Source organism: Lathamus discolor, chromosome 2 (assembly GCF_037157495.1).
Source record: "Lathamus discolor isolate bLatDis1 chromosome 2, bLatDis1.hap1, whole genome shotgun sequence".
Taxonomy (NCBI): Eukaryota; Metazoa; Chordata; class Aves; order Psittaciformes; family Psittacidae; genus Lathamus; species Lathamus discolor.
In genome coordinates, this window is record NC_088885.1 from 56894007 (window position 1) to 56915027 (window position 21021).

The 21021-nt window shown below is 43.2% G+C and overlaps 1 protein-coding gene across 2 annotated transcripts in view; it reads left to right on the top strand.

Moving 5' to 3' along the window:
- Positions 1 to 10291: 10291 nt before the first annotated feature.
- Positions 10292 to 21021, top strand: part of LOC136008111 (vasoactive intestinal polypeptide receptor) — a 116913-nt gene continuing 106183 nt past the window's right edge. The window contains exon 1 of one of the 2 annotated variants that reach the window (XM_065666909.1): positions 10292 to 10518. In XM_065666909.1, coding sequence (XP_065522981.1) covers positions 10462 to 10518 — 57 coding nt within the window. In that variant the 5' untranslated portion in view covers positions 10292 to 10461. The remainder of the gene's footprint in view (positions 10519 to 21021) is intronic. The other variant, XM_065666910.1, reaches the window with a different exon arrangement.

A 21021-nucleotide genomic window follows, 5' to 3' on the forward strand; every position in this document is an offset into this window, starting at 1 on the left:
TATCTACAATTTTTAATATAATTTATAATTTTAAATTATATACCAAAGCCAAAGTAAATGCTTGTATCAAGATGATGTGGATATCAAGATGATGACCATTCTTTGAAGGAGCCCACAGGTCACTGTTTCCATGATTCCCAACTTAAAGTTACTCCAAGCGCATAATTGCAGCTTAGATTGTTATTGTTCTTATAACTATTGCACTTCCTGGCTTTATGGATTGAAAAAAAGAAGCCTAAATTCTACCAAATTGAAGGCATAAACAGGAGTGTCAGCTTGCTGAAATAGCTGCAGTGAAGAACTATACCAGATTTGAACTGAGTGTCCTGTTTCAGAGGCTATGCTGTTTTGCTGATTTAAACCCTCAACAATGCGGCGTCTGGAAGCATTTCAGCATCAAGATTTCCATTCAGACCACAATTTTAATGCCTGAAGTGGCCTACTACATTGCCAAAACCAGAACACAGGGCACATCTGGAAGACCTATCACTAGCCATGACCAAATATTCCTAGATGAGAGCCTTGCCAAGAAGAATGGTATAGACTGTAGTCAAGATGAGTGGGTCACACATGGGTTTTCATAGATTCATAGAATCATTTAGTATGGGAAAGACCTTCAAGATCATCTGGTTCAAGATCAACACTGTGAAATCCATCACTGAACCATGTTCCTAAGCACCACATCTACACGTCTTTTAAATACCTCCAGGGATGGTGACTCAACCACTTCCCTAAGCAGCCTGTTCCTGTGCTTGACAGCCCTTTTGGTGAAGAATTTGTTCATAATATCCAATCTAAGCCTCTCCCAGCACAACCTGAGATTGTTTCCTCTCGTCCTATTGCTTGTTACTTGAGAGAAGACACTCACCCCCACCTTGCTACAAACTCCCTTCAGGTAGCTGCAGAGACCAATAAGTTCTCCTCTGAGCCTCCTTTTTTTCCCAGCTAAGCAACTTCAGTTCCTTCAGCTGCTGCCCATAAGACGTGCTCCAGACCCTTCACCAGCTTTGCTGCCCTTCTCTGGACCTGCTCCAGTTTCAGACCATTGAGTTCCAGAGGAGGTATAAGCGCCATTCTTCCTCCTTGAGGTGAAATAGATTTCACCCTGCTTGCACTGAAGAATTAAAACCAGCCATCTCCCTTGTAGAGTGTGTTTTGCAGCCTGTGGTTCATGAGTGTGGCATGCACTGGCAGCAGAGAGATGATGGAAGACAGCTGCTAGTGATATCTAACTCTTTATATGATGTTTGACTCTTATCTGGGCCTGACTGGTTGCTCTGATATACAGTCCTATTTGTCTGATCTGTGACACTTTTGACACAGCTCAGGAAATCCCTGAGTAAGTCCTCAAACAGGAAACAGTTTGAATAGGCATTTTGCTCTAAGCATTTGGTATAACCAGCTTCAATAGGATTTGAATAACTGAAGTTTAGAACAAGTTTCCCTGACTGTAGATGATTTCTTAAAATGAGCCCTTAGCTGATTATAACCCCCAATTAAGAGATTCCTTGTTAGCTTTACATTGTTTAAAATTACTATTTTCTCACTTGCAAGCAAATTGGAAGACTGGATTTCATTTTGGAGTTGATTACAGTCTCACATTTCACAGTCATCCTTGGTATTTATGTGAAACAGAAAACCTTGGTCTGACTTAGGCATGGATAAACGGGTAAATCAGAACACCTTTAGATCTGCAAATTGTATCTGCATATCTGATGTTGTGTCCTGTGGTCTCCACCCATACCGCTGGAAAACTTTGATGGAAAGTGTGAAGGCTTGATGCAGTAAGTTTCCAGAGCCACATGTATCATCGATCAGATATGCCTGGAACACACACATAAACAAATGAAAATTGGTAAACTGCAGTTAAACGAGATGAGGATGACTCACTGCAGAGTGAGTACAACCCACTCACCTCCCCAAACAGCGCGAGATATGGCACAGCTGCCTTTGAATTCACCCTCAGAGAACTAGTGGCATTAACAAGGGGAAAGATATAAGTTTTCTAGCCCAGCTGTTCTTGTCAATGGACTGTTTTGTGTGCAAAACACATCCATCACCCCCAGTTTCTCCTGGGAATCTTGCCTACTGTGAATGCTCATCATAGTAAGATCTCAGTGGGGCCAGCAAATGTATTTGTTTAAAAAGTTTGGTGCCCTGTTTTATCTGTAACCAAAAACTTGGTACCTGAGGAAAAAAAAATAAATCGTATATCCATGAATATTTGATACTGTCCTCAATGTTTACATCAGAATATTTGTTCCTTTGGCAGCTGCATACAGCCCAGTTTTCAGGCTATCTCCAGCCCAGGATGAAATTGTGGAGCATTAGTGATAGCTCTTTGCTATTCCTAGATGAAATACTTGTTTGCTGACCAAAATGTGCATGACGCAGCACACAACACAAATATGAAAAACTGCTCTGTTCTACAGGGATTGCAATCCACGAGGTAGACACAGGAAAGAAGACACTGTAAAAACACAGAGGACTGAGTGTAAATAGAGAGATAAGGTAGCGTTCAGGAAGAAGATTGATGTTACAAATGACAAGGGTAGTATTTTTTTCTTGAAGCAAATAAAAACTTGCTGAAACCAGGTGAACCTCACTTGGGCTATGCCAAGCCTTTGATATATGAGGAATGAGTCCAAGGCAAAGCAATGTAGCATCTTGGAAGCAAAATCCTTTCAGACTCTTTTCAGAGTCACCAAGGTAATACAGGAGACATCAGCACAAAGCTTACACATCAGTAAAGCTTAATAAATTCAATGCCATTATCTTAACTCAAAAGCATTGATGTTTCACTTCCCTCGACATATATTATGTCATCTTCCTGGATAATGTTTAGCTTTCCATAGGAAAAATGTCTTTATATGCCTGATATTTTCTAGATGGCTACAGCAACATCCATGGGTTAAAAATCTTTTTCCCTGGAAAAGGCAGTGTCAAAGCTCCTGGAGGTGGTTGCAATTCACAGGTATCAAAGTAAAGCCATACACTTTTAACTCCTTTGCCGTCATTCATCTCTTGATACTGAAAATGAGAACGGGACCTCTCTGGTGAAATGATTGCTTCTGGAGTATCATGTCATCGGCATTTACACTGTCAAAAATTGACGGGAACCATGAAAAATCTGTTGTTGTCAATCCAGTTAAATCTGACATGATTTAGTCTGCAAATAACCCTGGATTAGAAGAGGTTTTCCCTGTTTTGTATAGTCAGACTGGCAGGTTTTGGGCATGAAAATATTTTCTGCTTACAAGGGAAGAAAAGCTGTGTAGAGGGAAAAAAAAAATAAAGAAAGGAAAAAAGCACACCGAAATGGTCTGTAAAATTACATCCATGTGAGACAAATTCTTCCCAAGCAGCATTCATTAAAGAGAATGAACTGTCATTTCTCATTCCCCTTAGAAAGTGAGTTTTATTTTTCATGTATGTTTAAGGGACTTAGAACATAAGACTTATCTCCATTAGTAGATGTAATATTTTGTTAACTGTCATTAACTGTTGTTAACTGTTGTTAACAGTTAAGCCGAGCCAGTAACTGGGCTGAGCCCAGGACATTAACATATAGTAAGGATGCTTAATATGCTTGCACAAATATATCCTGGAGGCAGCAAATATGTAAGAAATGCATCAGAGAAAGGAGTCAAGCACGCAGTATTAAACCCTTGACTGTGGTATTCAGCTCCACCGAAAGACCTGAACTGCAGTAAACAGTCTTTCTTTAAGATCTGATGTGTAGTAAGAAGGGATTAAGAGCTCCCAAACAAATAGCCAGTTGGACTCTTCCTCTACAAGATATTATAACTCTTCTATAAGAAGAGACACGCAGACCTGATCTCATTTCTTTGCTGCAGGAAGGATTTTGAATAGCAGGTTTGTGCTGGAAACAAAAGATATCCCAGTGAAACAGACAGGAGAAAAATCAATAGATTTCAATCAATAGATCAATAGAAAATGTCTTACAAGGGTGTTCAGTCACTGACAAAAATAAAACCAAGGGGCTGCAGAAATTCATTCTAAACTGATACGGTGGTTGCATTGGTTTGTTTGGGGTGTGAGACAGTGAGCTGACAGGAGAGTCCTCCAAGCAGGCAGATACCTTCATATTAACCGCTCAGAGAGTCTCTGATTTTTCTTTTTTCTCTTTGGAAACAACCATATTTCTGAGATGTGTGATAGACAGACAGCACATTTCAGACTTAGGTATTTAGTTCCTACTGAGCTGCAAAAACCTCCTCTCGGTTTGGGAGGAAGAAGGGGCTGTATTCTCCTCTCCCTATTCTCCTTTGCCATTTGCCCAATCAGTGTCTTCAGGTAGCCCAGCGCTGCTGGGGACAAGCCCAAGAGGTCTGGGCACACTGTACAGCTGGCCAGCTGCCAACCAAGTGTAGCACTCTTGTGGAAGCAATTGACTTGAGCACAGCTGAAAAGATCAAGGCAATTGTCTGTTGAGATGAAAGAGCACCCTCTTTGAATGCAAAAGAAGGGAATGAAGGCAGCCTGAGTTTGCTGTTCATATTTGAAGTGGAAAATAAAAATAAATAAATAAATAAGAGGAGGTATTGTGACAGAGAAATCCCAGTGAGTACATATGTTCAGTGTTTTGGACATCAGCTGGACCCTTCCTTATGCTGGGGCTGGAGTTAAAGAAGAGAAAAAAGGAAGTGTAAAAACAGGGATACTGCTCTGCACTGACTTGTGCACTCCAGCTCCTTCCCTGAGTCTGGCTAGCCATAGATCAGAGTTCACAGCCCCCAAGGCTCTGCCAGACCCCTCAGGGTTCTAGCATTCACAGTGCACAGACCAGATAAATAGAGCACATAGATCTTCATTAATAGCATGAAGGCAATGATCAATGCTGACTTTTGAAATGTTATCTTTTTCCACTTTAATTCTTGCTAAGAGAATGTGGCAGTTCAGACTACTCAAAACTGGTTTCAGGCACCCAGTAAACTCAGGCACATCCAGTCTCAGAGGTTTTGGAGATTTTGTCCGCAACTGGTAAAGCCAGATCTTGGAGAACAAGTGCAAGCAGACAGCTTAGGAAGAACTCTGAATCTATTATTCACTGTGTATTCACTCATCATCTTGACTTACAACACTTATTTACAACATAAACCAACATTTATCCCAGAAATCAGTTACAATGTAGAAATTCCTGTTTTCAGCTGGTAAGGTCTGAAACAGAGTTCACAGCTACAGAGGTTCTCATCGCCCAGTCAGAAACTGATTTTAGTCTGTGGACACCAGCAGAAAATACTCTCTGTACAGAGCATCTCAGATGCATTTGACCAGGCTGTGTAAAATGTTCCATTTCCTGCCTCCTCCACAGAAAACATCAGCCATGTCACATCCTCTAATGATAAGGTGGAGCCTTTATCTTAGTCTCTAGAGTACCGTGTTTTAGCTCAGCCTTTTAGCTTGTATAATCCCTGGTGTCAATCAATATGTTGGTTGCCCTGCTCCATGTGGTTTCTGCTGCCAGAGTCTTCTTCATGAGGGCCAAATGTTTCTTCATGATGGCCACAACCTTGGAGGAAACCTACCTCCACTGGACACAGTTTGCCTTATGAATTATGGTTGTAATGATGCCAAGTACTCTGCTCATCAGCTTTCCATGGACATAACATTGCCATTACTGCTTCCTCTCTCTTCCTTTGCTCTGCAAAGCTCTAAGGAGAAAGTAGGGAGGGAGAGGCAGGCATCCAGTTTCCTCTATCTTTAGCACATCATGTACCTTGGAGCGGTTTTACAATGTTCCCAGTGTAAATAGCGCTGGTTTAATAATGCACGGTTTTCTACTCACCTTAATTCAGTTTAGTTCCAGCACACTGCCATCTTGAGTTCAGGGAAAGTTCTTGCTGGTTTGTTTGCTTGCATTTGCTCTTCCTGACCCCAAAGAGTTTCTCGTTTTCCAGCCCAAACATAAATAAGATTAGTTTTTAATAATTATTAGCAAGAAAACTGTTTCATCCAAGTACTTAATGAGTGAATGGTCCCCTGTGGATATGTAATAGTAATAGCAAAGCTTATTTTTATGCACCCAGTGGCATTGATTATGTGAAAATAAATGTTGAGTACTATGAAGCAATTAATCCTTAACTCTCCTGGGAGTTTGGTAGGTAGTTATTACTATCTTTAGCTTATAGACTGAGATGAGCAACAGGAGCTGGATAATTTGCCCTTGCACTAGGGACCAAGGACAAGATTCTAGTCTGCTTGTATCGAGTAGATCCTTTTAATTGAAACATTCCGTTCAGATGTTCCACGTTCTGCTCTGATGTACCCACCTCTGCCGCTCTTTCAGCTTTATCAGGATACGGGCAGCTGGAAATTTCTGGAACTTTTCCACTGGGTAACTTTTGGGGATGGTTGGGGACGGAAGAGATTTTAGCTCTTCTGGATGGTGGTCAACTTGTTTCAGATTTCTCCTAGGGCCACACTAGTATTGGCACACAAGCCCACACCACCCTGAGTAAGGAGACTTAAAACACAGGAAACCACCAACTGCTTTATGTTTCATTTTGCAAATAATGGAGTCCTGTACGTGGATGTAATTGTCTTGTTTGCAAAACAACACAGTGTTTTGTTACCGCTAATCCCAATGCAAATAATACATAGAAATACATTTCACAGTTTGTTTATGGAATGTGATGCCACTACTTTGTTTAAATAAAGTTACAAAGCGGAAAGCAGAATAGATGTACTGTGTTGGGTTTGCAGAGAAAGCTAAATGAGGAACATAACCCCAAGGGCACATAACAGCAAACCCAGCCTTCAGCAAACTGCTGCATGAATCAACTCTCAAATATTGTCCCTCTAGACACTACTGTTAATACTTCTTTTATTTCTGATTGCTGCGACAGAGAGTTAAAAAACACAGACAGGAAAAAACCTACTTGCTTTTATTTACCTCTACTGTTACCCTCCACAAAAATATTCTTACATTTATTTGATATTTTCCAAAGCAACTCCCAGAAAGATAAGCCATTTAATGATGGGTGCTTCAGCTCAGATGTTAATTATCATTAAGGAAAAGAGTTAAATAATGGTAACAACATAAGATAGCCACAGAGAAGATGCACTAGCCCAAGACAGTGATCACTGAAGTAACTATGCTGCTAGTGATGTGACAATGAATTAGATCAAGGCTTTCTGGAATTTTTCATGACCGAGATAAGGAAAAATTCTGGCCTTCTAGTTGGCTGCTTCAATCTATTAGCAGAGACCCTGTTCAACACCAAGCAGCTACTTCCAACCTCACATCATAGTTCTGAAGCCTTGTAAAACCTTTCACAGAGATATTTTGAGTGGAAAGTGGGGCAAATACCAACCTATCAGCAGGACAGTGAAACAGAACTTGAACTTCAGTGTACTTAATGGAAAGTGAAGAAAATGAGCAAAATGTCCCACAATGTCTCTGATTTACACAGAGGTGGGCTCAAAACAGAACCATCCTTTGGGGGAGAAACATCTTGGTATTATAATGCACCACTAAGTCACCTAACCATAGAATGATTTCAGTTGAAAGAGACCTTAAAGACCATCCAGTTCCAATTCCCCTGCCATGTGCAAGGACACCTTCCACTAGACCAGGTGGCCCATGTCCTGTTACTTTATGTCCTTGCAAAAAGTCCCTCTCCAGCTTTCTTGTCAGCCCCTTCAGGCACTGGAAACTGCTCTAAGGTTTTCCTAGAGCCTTCTCTTCTCCAGTCTGAACAAGTCCAGCTCTCTCAGCATGTCTCCATAGCATAGGTGCTCCATCCCTCAGAGCATTTCCATGGCATCATCTAGACTTGCTCCAACAGGAATGCTCCTGTACCCAAGGCAAGAAAAATAAAGGTTTAAACCATGACCATCACTATGCCACTTCATAAAACAACAGTGCACCAACATTTTGAATCCTTCTGGCTCCTGTCCTTGTCCCAAAGAGGATAAATGGGGAAAGAGCAGGTACAGAGGAGGGTAAAAATTATGCCAAAGGTATGGCACAGGTCCCAGGCTTTCAGCCTGCAAAACAAGGACTGATACAAAATCTCTAGCCACATAGGGAAGATAATGAGTGTTCACTGGTACTGGCAGCGTAAGATCTGGGGGCATGGGATGAAATGAGCAGGAGATGGTTTCAAATCAAACACAAAGGCTGCTACCAGCCCCCTGGAGTTCACGCTATGCCTACAGGATATCAGACTAGCTTAACCTCCACCCAGTGCAATCTGCAGGGCAAAATGTACCATTCAGGCTGAGACCTTTTCTGTAAAATCACTGTCATGAGACACAAAACCTTCAGATTCATTCTCTGCAAAGCTTCTAAAGAGCAACATCTGCCAATACCTTCGCCACTCCCCCAGAGGGAAATCTGTCTTTAACAGGCTACTTGAAAGCCTTCAGGCTGCATGAACAAATGAAGTAAGCAAACACAAAGTGGCTATTATTAGAATCGAGATGCAGTGACCAGCTAATCGGTCATTCCCCTTTCATTTTGTGATCCAAACTGAGCTTTATATAGCTTTGTTGCCTATTCAAATTGTTGTACAACTAATTGATATAATTAGCATCTTGTCCCTCTTTTTACACTGGCAATTATAAGCCAACATCAGGCCTACAATGAGAAACAAAGGGTCAAGGGGGGAAAAGATACTAAACTCTTTTTGCTCACCCTTTGCATGTTATCTTTAAAGAGTGAAATGTTCAGTGATTTTTTAACAAGAGGTAGAGACTGAATACAACTTTATGATTTTAACCCTCAAGCCCCTTCTCTAAGAATAGAAGCTTTCCTGGCTGTGTCAGTGAGTTGAACAGCCTGGAATCAGGGAGCTGTCTCCAGGGCCTCCCAAATATGAGGATTTATTTTCTCTCTTCAGCAGGTGGTTTAAAAGACACTAAATCTGTCCATCTGTTGGAGCTTAAAAATCCAGCAGGACTGGGGATAAGAGAACAGCAAGAAAGATACTACGTTTCTTATTGTTGCCTTTCTTTGTGAGACTTGTTTAGGTTTTCACCCTTAAAGCAAGTTCACGCCTGTGGTTTCTCTTGAGTTGAACATTGCACTTAATATTAAATGAAATGCTCCATCTCATGAGGGAGAAGGGAGGGATTTCCACATTTGCATCAAGAAATAAGGTCGATCTGGTCTTGAGCTGTTTCTCCAAAATGAGAAACCCAGAAATGTCATGTCACTGACCTGCTTTTTGGAACTTTCATCTCTTTTTCTGGGGGGAAGGACAGAGAAAGGACGCACAGATTCACTGAACCGGGTTGCAGTTTGCGAACTTTCATCCACCTAAGCCCCTTGTAACCAAGCAGCAATTTCACAGGAAGCCAAGTGCCCCAAGCAACCCTTTCATCTCCTTTCCCAACACAACTCAACACCCTTGTAGAGCTCACGGCAATACTGGGCCATCTTCTGTGCTTTACCCACCACCCCCACTAACAAGACCATTTCCCCCTACCCATCTCAGCGTTTCTCAGGGATGAACCCAGTAATGAGTCCCAGGCTCTGCAAAGAGATAAGATGGTTTGGTGCTGCAAGCTGTGGATCTGCAAGGTTCTCGGTGTGGAGCTGGACAAATCCCATAGTGACTGCATCAGCTTGGAGGGAAAAAGGAAAAATTGAGCTTTGCTGATTTCCTCAGCCTTAGTTTCTCCTCAACCCATTCCAATGCTTTAAGGGGTTAAAAATAATGATTTTAAAAACGTGATAAATTTACAAAGGAAGTAAAAAGAAAAGTCAAGGGAAGAGAGGGAAGGAAGGAGAAAAATAAAACGGGGAAGCAGAAAAGGGAGGGAGGGTGAAGAGATATAAAAAGTAGGGGAAGGGAAAATGGGGGGAAAAGGGAAATAAAAAACGAAAACAGGTGATAGAAGAGGGAAAGGAAAAAGAAGGATGGAAACAGGGAAACAAAAAAAAAAAAAAAAAAAGAGGAAGAGAAAGAAAAGAGGAAGATAGTGAAAAGGAAATATGGGAAATAGAAGAGAATGGGAGAAAGGAGAAGAAAGTGAAAAGAGAAAGACGAAAAAAAAGGATAAAAGAAGGAAAAGAAGGGAAAATGGGAAGAGATAAGAAAATCGAAAAAAGGAAAAGTCAAACGAAGGAGAAAATAAATAAAGGGGAAAAGGAGAAGGGGTGAAGGGAAGTGAGAGGGAGGGAAAAAGACAGAAGAGGGCTCGAGGGGGGCAGAGACGGCCGGAAAGAGCCGTCTGGCCGAGGGCCCGACGGCACCTGGGGCGGGAGGGGTGGTGGTAGGAGGTGCGGCCCCGCCCCGCGCAGAGAGGCGGTGGAGCGGTGCGGAGGGGAGCGGGGGCTTGTGGTGTTACCTCCCTCTTTTCCTCCCTCCTTCCTTTTCCTTCTCCTCCCTCTCTGGATGCGCGCAGCCCGGTGCCGGGAGCGCAGCACAGCACTGGCCGCAGCGCTGGGAGCTACCGGAGCGCGGTACCCCCCGGCCCGGCGTGCCCAGCATGGAGCCCCCTGTCCTGAGCGTCGTGGTGCCACTGCTCGGCTGGCTCCTCTCCCCGGTGAGTGCATGCTCCGGGCCGGGGCGGGTTGGCCTCGCTGAAACCGAGCTCCCCCGGCTCTCGGGGTGACAGGCTCAGCTGCGGGCAAACTTTGGGCAACTTCGGAAGCTCTCTCGGTGCAAGGCAGGTGTATCCTTGTTGGGCTTCCCTCCCTTCGATAACCTCGAAATCAGCAATCGCTTAATGCTCGTTTCGTTCACTGCATGTCTCCTTTTCGCGAGTGAGAAAATTTCTCGAGCTAGAGGAACTGTCTTTGGGGGTTAGTGTTTTATTTAGGACTGGCTCTTGGTTTCGCTGTCATTCAGGTTTGCAGTCTGGCTTTCGGTTTGCTTTAGTTTTTGTTTAGGAGTTCTATCGTTTAGTGCACAGCTTCCCCCCACCCCAAACCGGGGGATAACGGGATGAGGTTTCCCGGAGACTATGCAGCTGCAGGGCAGAGAGGGCTCTCGGATGGGACCTTCCTCTCATTGAAGAATAACTAGATGCCCATGAGAAGTTCAGCTAAGTGCTGCTCTCTGACACTGAAACCTCATGTGGTTTTTCCTTCCTCATTGAGGAAGGAGCAGGAGCTGGGAGCAAAGGATGTGATTTCTGGCTGCTGTGTCCTTTCTGCTTGTAATTTCAGTGCGTGCAGGTCCCTGGCTGGGGCAGTGCTGCTTCCTCCCCCGCCGCGGTCAGCTCGCAGCACAACGCAGAATTAGCAAACGGGATTGTTTCTCCTGGCAGTGGGTCTGTGTGCGCACACGTGCGCGCGCAAAAGCTAATGCTCTCCGCAAACAGCGCAGACACGGGGTTCTGGTATTTCACTGGGGCTTGGCTCTTGCAGCGTGTTTCCTTGCAGCGTGTGGTTTCTACTGAGCCCACAGTACTGGGCTTGGGGGGAGGGACACAACACATTAGGTGTTGGCTGTAGCTGAGCTTTCCTCTCTCTTTTCTAGTCTTGTCCCAAGCTTGTTTTCTTCTTTGGAAGGTGAGGTTGCCATACCAGAATCCTGTTGGGTTGGGTAGGGTAGGGTTGCAAGTCGCTTCTGTTTGCTCTGCTTGACTGGTGACAGTGCCTTGTTCAAAGCTATCCTGTTCTTCAGTGAGCAGAGTTGGACTAACCAAACCGAGCCTCTAGGAGTGGGAGGTAACCCGGGCTTGTCGCGGCATCACTTGTCCCTCCTTTCTTCTCCCCTTGTTCTTTAAGAAAGGAGACAAATGGGGTTATTCAGATTTTTTGTCTGTCACCATGAGCCATCCATCTGCATCACCACAGACTTTCTTTGAGGAAGAACACTCTGGGAAAACGGATTAAAGTATTAGAAAAAAAATGATCAGGCACTTAGTTCCTGGAATCTACAGACTTGCTTTAGGGAAGATCCGAAGTAGCTCATTCGGGGCTGGAGCTGAGGAAATGAGAAGGGGGCAGCACTCCAACCAGCTGCTGGAGCTGCTCCAATTCTTGCTTTCAGTGAAGCCCAAAATCCCATTTCTTTAAATGCTGTTGGCATGAAGAGGTCCTCTGGGGCCTGATCCTTCAGAGGGTTAAGGAACGTAGTCTGCTGAAGTTCAGTGTGCAGGATTGGGCCCTTATGCTGGTGCTCTTGGGTTAACTGTTCCTGTCAGTAAACTCGGCCCCTTTTAAGGCTCTGAGACAGTGGCAAGGCACAGCCTAGGTGCAGTTCTGTACTGGTTTCTTTTCAACTATTTTATTATCCTGTTGTTCAATACTTTATCTCACTTCCTTGCCCTTGGTTTAGTGGAACTGTTGGTTGTTTTCTCATTCTTCCATTGTGTTCCTGGGACCTGGTTCATACTAGTGGGTTAAAGAGATTTGCATGCTTCTTATCAGCGTCGATCTGCAAGGTGACTAATACTGAAGTGCCTCAATGCTAGAGAAAATCCCTGTTGTTTGTTTCTCAGTTTAAACCTGGGTTTCAGTGCTCATTTTAAAGCAGACGTTAACTCTGCAATTGTAACAGCCTGGTTCTGGGAACTGCAGTGGCTCAGCAGAGGTGTTTTTTCTTCCCCTCCTAAGTTATTGTGATAATTTTTATTGGTATGTCCTTGGAAAAACTCTGAATGAGAAGGATTGGCTGATCAAGAAGTTCAGTGCTATAAAACTGTTGCAGCCATGTGGCTTCTAATTGCTGTTATAAACTTTCACCCTGGCCTTTCATGATGTACAAATGTGGAAAAAAGGAAATTGGGAAAATCTTATTTGCTGCAATTCATCAGACCATGCTTGCCAGAGACCTGCCTCCTGCAGAAGTCAGCTTGTGACATTTAGAAGGCAAGCGCGGAAGTAGGTGATGGTGGGGGCATGATGTGAATCCAGAATAATCCCTATTCTGTTCTAGTGGGTCGGTTTAACTTTTTAGGGCTGTAACTAAAATAATCCTGCCCAGAGAGCTACAAGTTGAACTATGTTTTTTTTTCAGTGTGTCTAGTAAATGAGGCCCTGGCACAATTTGCCCAAAGAAGTTGTGGCTGCCCCATCCCTGGCAGTGTTCAAGGCCAAGCTGGACAGGGCTTTGAGCGACTTGGTCTAGTGGAAGGTGTCCCTGTCCATGGCAGGACATTGGAATTAGAGGATCTTTAAGGTCCCTTCCAACCCAAACTATTCCATGATTCTATGTGGATAATTCAAAGCAGTTGGTGGAATCTACATGCCTTCAGACCATAAGCTAGTTCACTTAGCCAAATCTGTCCAGCTGGTATAATTTATGCTTTTCAGAGTTTTTATTCTGTTCTGCCATGAAGTAGCCACATGAAGTGATGGAAAGGAGTCTCAGTGTAAATGCTGTAAAAGGGATCATTGTAAAAAACAGCTGCTTCAGCTGTATCTGTATCTCTTTCATGCTCTTGACTGAGAATCTGCAAAGTGACATAAATATATTTAAAACAAAGCAATCAATATTTTTTGGCTAAAAGGCTAGGTACTTGCTGGAATCCTTCAGTCTAATTCCTGTATCCAACACAAAGATCCTTTAGCAATAACAATGTGTTTAACGAAGGCCTTGCCACAGAACCTCAGCGTATTACTAGGTGCATGATTTATTAAGTTTATACATGTGTAAATGCATGACTGATTTTATTTAGGAGAACCAGTTGCCCAACACTGGGTAGCTCTGAAAGTCTCATTGCTTCTCTATAGCACTGAAAGTTGTCAGAGTGTATGTTTTCACCAGTACGTAAGTTTTAGATGCTCTTATTTAGAGCATAACAAGGCCAAAGAGCAAAATAAGCAAAGCAAGCAAAACCACAATATCAAAGGAGGAAAAATGCTATGCAAAATATTCAAAGCTATTTCCAACATTGTGTTACTGGTACTCCAGCCCACCAGCATGTCAGCAGGGGGTTCACACTGTAATTATCACACCCTCTCTGCAGCTGAGAGGTCTCTCTCAATCATGAAAACTCTGGAGAACCAGAGAGAAGGGAATTGTGGTGTGTTGTAAAAGGAGAGGAGTCCACCAGGGTGTTTTTTAAAAAGAGAGGGCTGCAAAATACTCCACATCATCAGGCAGGTGGGACCATGGACAGAGAAAGCTGCCTGGCCTGTGGGTTTGGGTGTGTACATGTATTTTCCCCTTTTTACAGCACTTCAGAAATACTCTGGTTCAAACTCCTTCCTGTTGTAAGATCAGAAGTGGTGTGACAGCCAGAGGGGCTGCACCAGGTAAAAATGAGAAGCAGAGTGTGCTGGGTTTTGTTTTAAGCTTTCCACTGCTGACTTGTGAGGCTGCTGTAACATTTTGTTCTTATTTTTGTTGTTTCATAGTGGCATGACTCTGCTGAGTGGTTTTTGTCTCTTCCCACTTGAATATCCAAGGAAGGGTCCTGGTACTTGGTAGATGCAAAGCAGAGAGCTGCTTTGAACATTTTACACATGGGCAATTGGGGCATGATTAAGTGACAGGACCAAGGTTATGAAAGAGGTGTTTCAGCTCTCCCAAGGCACTGACTGCAAGGCTGCCTGCCTTGGAAATGGCAAACACACAGAGTTTCTATCATTTTTTGGAGGGGTGGGGAAAGGGAAATAAAAAAATAAGATATTTTTTTTCCTTTTACCAGATGGTCTCCAGCAGAAGCAACTGGAAAGACTGGTATCTTGTCAAAATCAGTCTTCTACTTGCCACATCATATGCTGACTTAGTCTGGTAGGACTGGAAGATTACCTGGTATTTGAGGTAGCTTGTAAATGCAGATCCTTGTTGGAGATGGAAAAGTGATGGAAAAGGGACAAGAAGGATATCTCCCTGTTCAGCATCATGTCCTATTTATTGGCAGTCTGAGGAAGGGCACCAGACTTTGTCTAGATCAATGAGACCCAAGGCAAGATGATTTGGTTTACTTTTTTAAGTTAGAACTGAGCACGCTTGGAGGAGGTTTGTCAGACTCGGCATGGCATCTGTGGCTCAAGTTCGGGAAAGGAGTCAGATTATCTGTATAGAATGACAACTGTTACTCAAGTTTTGATGAGGAACAGGGCTTAGCGTGGTTTTATGAGCACGGTAGGTCACGTCCTGCCCTCAGACCAAATCAGCACAAGTGTGGCAGTGTCATTTCACTGTTGCAAATGGGATCGCTGCTGCATCATGCTGGCTCAGTGGAAATGGATATGTGGTTTTCCAATGCCTGTGAAAGATTATGTGTTTAATATATCCTGATTCTCTGGTCTCATCAATTTTTTCTCTTCCGTATTGGAAAGAAGAGGAAAGTCCTGTGTAAGAACAAAAATCTAGGACATCCAGCCAAGAAAAATACTCATTCGTGGGCCAAAACCACAGAAAAAATGGGTCAGAGATGCCTTGAGACCCTAGAGCAGGGGGGGCTGGAGTTCTGGCCCAGCAGGTGGGATGGAGAGCATGGAAGGACAGATAGGCAGGTCAGAAGATCCTGCTCCCTCCATGAGACTTGCTGAGCTTGCCTGTGCTGTGGCAGTGATTTATCTTCCTGCCTTGTGCAGCCAAGCAGAGCTTCCCCTCAGTGAGTGCTGAGTTCTTGCTCTCTCACTGCTCCCTCCCTTCCATGCTCCCAGATGTTTTCCAGAAATCATAAGCTGTCACAGCTTCGTTTGGGTGGGAACTGAGCCAAGAGGGGAGATGTCTTTGCCTCTGAAAACACGAACCCAGAGGACTGCAGTGGAAATAAAATCAGACCTTGTGTTTCAAGGTAAGAGAGGGGCAGCAGAGTGATGCCAGCCATCAGATCGGCCTCTGTCTAGAGCTAACAAAGCTAAAGCCATGGCAGAGAGGTTCTGTGCATGGCTGGGGAAGGCTGTTCACCAGCTGAGCGGTCATCTTGTCACTGTTCCCTTTTGGAGCAACCTGCAGAATGCTTGGCTTCATGCCTGACCAGAAGGAATTTCTCTGGAATGATTCATCTCTCTGGGCACGAGCTTCACCTTTCACATCACAATGACCCGTAATGCAGGGAGAGTTCATTCATTAGTACTCAGAAAGTCCCTTGGGAAAGGTTTGAAGAAGATGATGGGCTCCCCAAAGGCACCTTTTGCTTGGATGCTCCTTGCATCGTTGTACAGCCCTTGTATTTGTTGAATGGAGCAATAGCAGTCTTCTTCAGTATTGTGTTGTTTTTTTTTTGTTTGTTTGGGGTTTTTTTTTTTGTTTTTTTTTTTTTTTAGTAAATGGAATGGTTGCTGAAGTTGTAAATAAAAGTGCAAAGTTTCCTTCTGATAAAGATGTTGTTAATAAAGTACCAAATTTTTCTGTCCTGGAACTTCAGCTTTATTAGAAGCATCTACTGGCTATTAGCTTTGCTACAAATTACATTTAAACTGCTTAGCCTAATGCATAAACCCTAATTAGGGAAGAGCTATAACAGCAAGAGCATTTATGTTTAATAATTGCCAATCTGCACAAATATAAATAGCCTGCCTGAACACAGCTTGACCCCCTGGAGGCCAGCAGGTAAGGTTAAGAGGCAGGAGCAGGTGTGATTATTTTTTTGTTATGGTCCTTGCCTCCGATATTCTTTTCCCCACTCATCTGTCAGTCATGTAGATGCAGTGCCCTGAAGTCAGGGCAGCCCTGGTGTGAAGTTAGTGTAGGTGACATCAGAACTCAGTTCTCTAATTTTTAGATGGTTGGTTTATAAAGCGAATTTAGGGACGTTTCCATGCACAGGAGTGTGTGTTGTGGGTTGCTTGAGGCTGGAAAACACACATTAGTGCTGCTTTACTGGCGGTTTATTGTGTCAGATTTTATCTACAGCACTAACTTTTATATATATAGCATTTCTGGGACTTAAAGACTACTTTAGCTTCTGAGCTGTACCTGAATTTTGGAGACCCTGATTTACTTTAACAAAGCCATTTTTCCAGTCAACTGAAACAATGGATGCTAATAGCCTTAAACTTCTCCATTAGCCACATTACCTAGATTTCTCACCCTCAGGGCAGTCACTAACTATCCATTTCACTGTTTACACTGCTGGGAGATAGGAGATTTACACTTCTGTCATTTGCATTGAAATTCAAGTGTTAGAACTGAATAGGGGTTATTTTCTAATTCAGAGCCAAATCAGGATTATTTTCTGATGCATTTCACTACTGGGCTGGACAACAGATTTGGTGATGCTGTTTTGATAAACTCTTCTGGATGTCTTGGCATCATTGATTTGCATCGATTTAAGGGCAAGAAGAGAGCAAAGGAACTGAATAGAGAGACCAGAACTCTGCTGAGACATTACCCCTATGATCTCCTTGCTTTTGCCGCAGGCTCAGGGATGTTCCTACTCCTGACAGTTGGGAAGCTTAATATGAGCTCCACAATTTTTTAATCTTCATCCCTGTGAAACTGCATCTCCTCAAGATTGAAGGGGTGGGGGAAATGATCTATTTGAATACAATTCTTGTCTGGAGGGGAAAATATCAATGCTTCATGTCTCCTTTGCAAAGCTGAAATCTGTTGGGTGTCTTTTAAAATTATGTTTCTTTGAGGCTCCAGCCTTGATTCTGTGTTCAACAGATGTTCCAATTAATACCCGGTAATAGGTAACATCACAACCAGTATCTGAGCAGGGAACATCTCCAGGGTCCTTATAAATGTCATTGTCTATCACAGCTAATCAGTCTGTGAGCTTCCCTGCAGGTGACCTCGGAGAGGGATTCCCTTTGCAGATTAGGACACCTACAGTTCGGCATTGCTGTGTAGGTGTGTACATGTGACCCAGATGGTCTGAACTCTTGCGGGTGGTCAGCAGTGTCATCAGGTTCAGCTTGGCTGCTTGCTCTCAGGCACTTCAGGCCATTTGAGATGTAGGAAGATATCCCATTATTCCACATGGTCCCTTTCTTGAGGGTATAAAAGCCCTGCAGATACTGTGTTATCTGGCAGTCCCATGTGGATGCTATGAACACAGAATATAGAGGTATCTCAGATGGCACTGTGTGCCTCTGTTGTGCACCTTTTTGAATTCTCATTGACTACAGCAGCAGCTCAGTCCTCAGTTAGATATCCACACTTAAGAGATCCTAAGTTGCAAGCCAAAAGCCTCCCCAGGTATCTTTTGTGTTGTGTAAGAATGCAGAGAGAAGAAAACCTACTCACGCTGAGCTTTTCCCTGCAGCCTGTTTTATTCATTACTGAAAATCAGCTTTTATTTCAACTTTCCTAAGTGGCCAGGCTACTGCAGTCCAGACTTAAAGGAAAACATCCTTTTACAAGCCAAAAAGAAAAGAGTTATATATACTGAATATGTTGTCCGCCCCTCAGAAATAAAAATCCTTAACAGCGCTGTACATTGACAACAGAATGAAAAGCTGTTTCAGTGCTGACACAGCATTTTTAAGTACTCAGCTGAGAAACAGCCAGAACTGAAATCCTGCTGGAGATTATACCTCTTCCACCTTTATTCTGCGGTAGCCAAATTTAATTCTTATTTTAAGTGAATGTAGTGGTTGTGGGTTTTGGTTGGGTTTTGGGTATTTTTTTGGGTTTGTTTTTTTTTTTTTGTGTGTGTGTGGTTTTTTTTTTGTTTTGTTTCTTTCTTATTACAGACCCCTGTCTATTTATCAGAAGAGAGGTGAACCCCTTTAGGAAGTTCATCCCATATCCCATTCTTGGCTGTGTGGGACACATGTAGTTGCTTTTTAAAATGTATTTATTTATTTAGTAAGTCACCTTGTGCAGCCCTTAGGAGATTTCAGAGCAGAGATTAAACCACAGTGCCCTGGCAGGTGTGCTCTTTTGTAGAGGAAGGGAGTGAATGAAATCCTCCCCAGGACTATTCAGCCTTTGCTCAAAGGAAAACTGCTCAGCCATGGAGCTGCTGCAGCTCTGGCTGATGTGGCTGTATCCTGCTGTTAAAGCTGCTTCATCCTCCTTGCCATCAGGGATTGGGCTCAGTTCTGAGCTGTGCACAGTATTTCTTGACTGCTTTTTCCCTTGCAATTTGGGGCTAGTAATCTGGGACGATTCAACAAGGAATGCAAAGGGATGTGGCTGCTTTCTTCCCCTTGCTGAGGCCTGCCATGTGCTGGGAGCTACATGCAGGGGTGATGGAGCCCTTCTGCCAGCCTCTGCTGGCTGAGGATCCCTCTGGGACTCCTTTCCGGGGGGAGGTCACAGGGTTTTCTTATTGCCCTGGGGTTATTTCAAAGCAAGGTGAAAGAGCAAAAAGAGCTAATGCTGAAACAAGCCTCTGGTTTCCTGCAATGTCTGCATCCATCTATTTGGTTATTTTTCATTTTCATCCGGGTTCTTAAGCATAATTAGGCTTTCCCAGCTTTTTTTCACAATATAACCAGGTAGTCTTTTTGCTTGACATACTCAAAGGCAAAGAAAAGTGCTGCTGCTGAGATGGTTCCCAGCTTCACAGGGCACTGAAAGGAAGCCAAACGTTATGTGAAGAATTACTTGATGTGCCCAAGTGTCAACTGCTGGGCTGCTTGCAGTTTTGGGGGGATGACATTAAACACAGCTGCAGAGACGTGTGGGTCTCAGCTATGCCATGCACTTAACTCTAGTGTTGCAATGGTTCCTTTCAAAGGATTTTCCAACCCCTTGTGTTTTGCTCAACTCACTGACTCTTGTACAGTGTCCTTTTCGCAGTTTTTCTGTGCGTTTTCTCCCTGCTGGAGCTGGTGCTTTGTGACTGGGACGATTCTTGTTTTTTCATCCTCTTCAAGCAGTTTCTTTTGCAGCACCAATTCTGACAAATTTAAACTTTGCTCCTCCATGCCCTGCTCTCTCTTCCCCTGGGAAGTCATACGTGTTTCAGCAAACAGCATGTCAAAGGCTTATCTTCAGGCTGTTTGTGTACAGTGCAGATGAGGCAAGGTTTGTCAGGAGAAAAAACAGCTTATATTGGAACAACTGAGATACTTACTTTTATATGTTTATATACATATAAATATAAAATAAAAATACGTACTTTTAAGTCGTAACAGTACTTCCTGAGGTCTGAAAGAGAAATAGAGCTGAGTAGCAGTTTGTTTGGGTTTAGCCTGAAGATATTTATCAGTGGGGCAACATGGAAAAAAAAGTGTGCTGGTTGGAGGGACGGTTTTATTGCAAAACCATTGCTACCATCCTTCTGTGCTACAGACTGACAGTGTATCTCAGAAAGCCAAGCTCACAAATTAACATTCATGGATCTGCTGGGCATTAACAATCTCAGACTCAGTGGAGACACTGATTTTTATGACATGCCACAGTTTTTTTCATGTCTGGCCACCTGCTAGTTTCTTGCTGTCACAGTGGTGATAACTCTTGCCCACCCCTGCAGCTCTACAAGGTTTGATGGTCTGAGGAGCTCCTCCCTTGCGAAGTGATTTGTCACCTCTGCAGGTGTTAATTACTCTTTCCCCCCCTATAATTAACAAACCTGACTAAGTTCAGGCCAATTAGTTAAAGCCTACACGTAGCCTGCAGTTTCCTGTGTGTTTTAGAGATAGAGCTTCAAACGCTTTTTTTTATCTCTAGCTGTTTTAGTCTGTCTAATAAAAAAATAATTATGTGCCATATATCAGTAGTCAATCATGGCTGTAATAGCTCTTAATAAAACTGTGGTGTGAGATGTTACTTCTAGAGATCCATTCATCTTGGTCCCTAGCTTTTAAGTTGGATGTCCGTCAGTGGCTGAAGTTGTGCTGGAAGTGTCTAATCTGCACTATAATGAAATCTGCATAGTGATACGAAGAGATTCCTGATGCTGCCATGTGTATCTGTTTCCTTTCAGCTTGACTCTTTTTTCATTTGGATCTTCAAGTTTGGGAATATAAGGCAGCAAAAACCTTTCTATCTCCTTGAAGTCTCTGCCAGCATAGGGCTCCTATTGCATTTGTGCGTTTTTAGCTTTCACTTCTTGAAGTTCACTTTTTTGCTGTGTTCCTTTGACTAGGAAACTGTAGTTAAACTATGTTAGACAAGCCCTGATGGTTTTGTAGATGGAAAAGAAATTAAAAGTTGGAGCCTGCTACCTTGGGTCTACTTGACCCGAGCCTCAGAAATGTCTTAAAAGACCAATAAGCATCTGGAAATATTTTTAAAC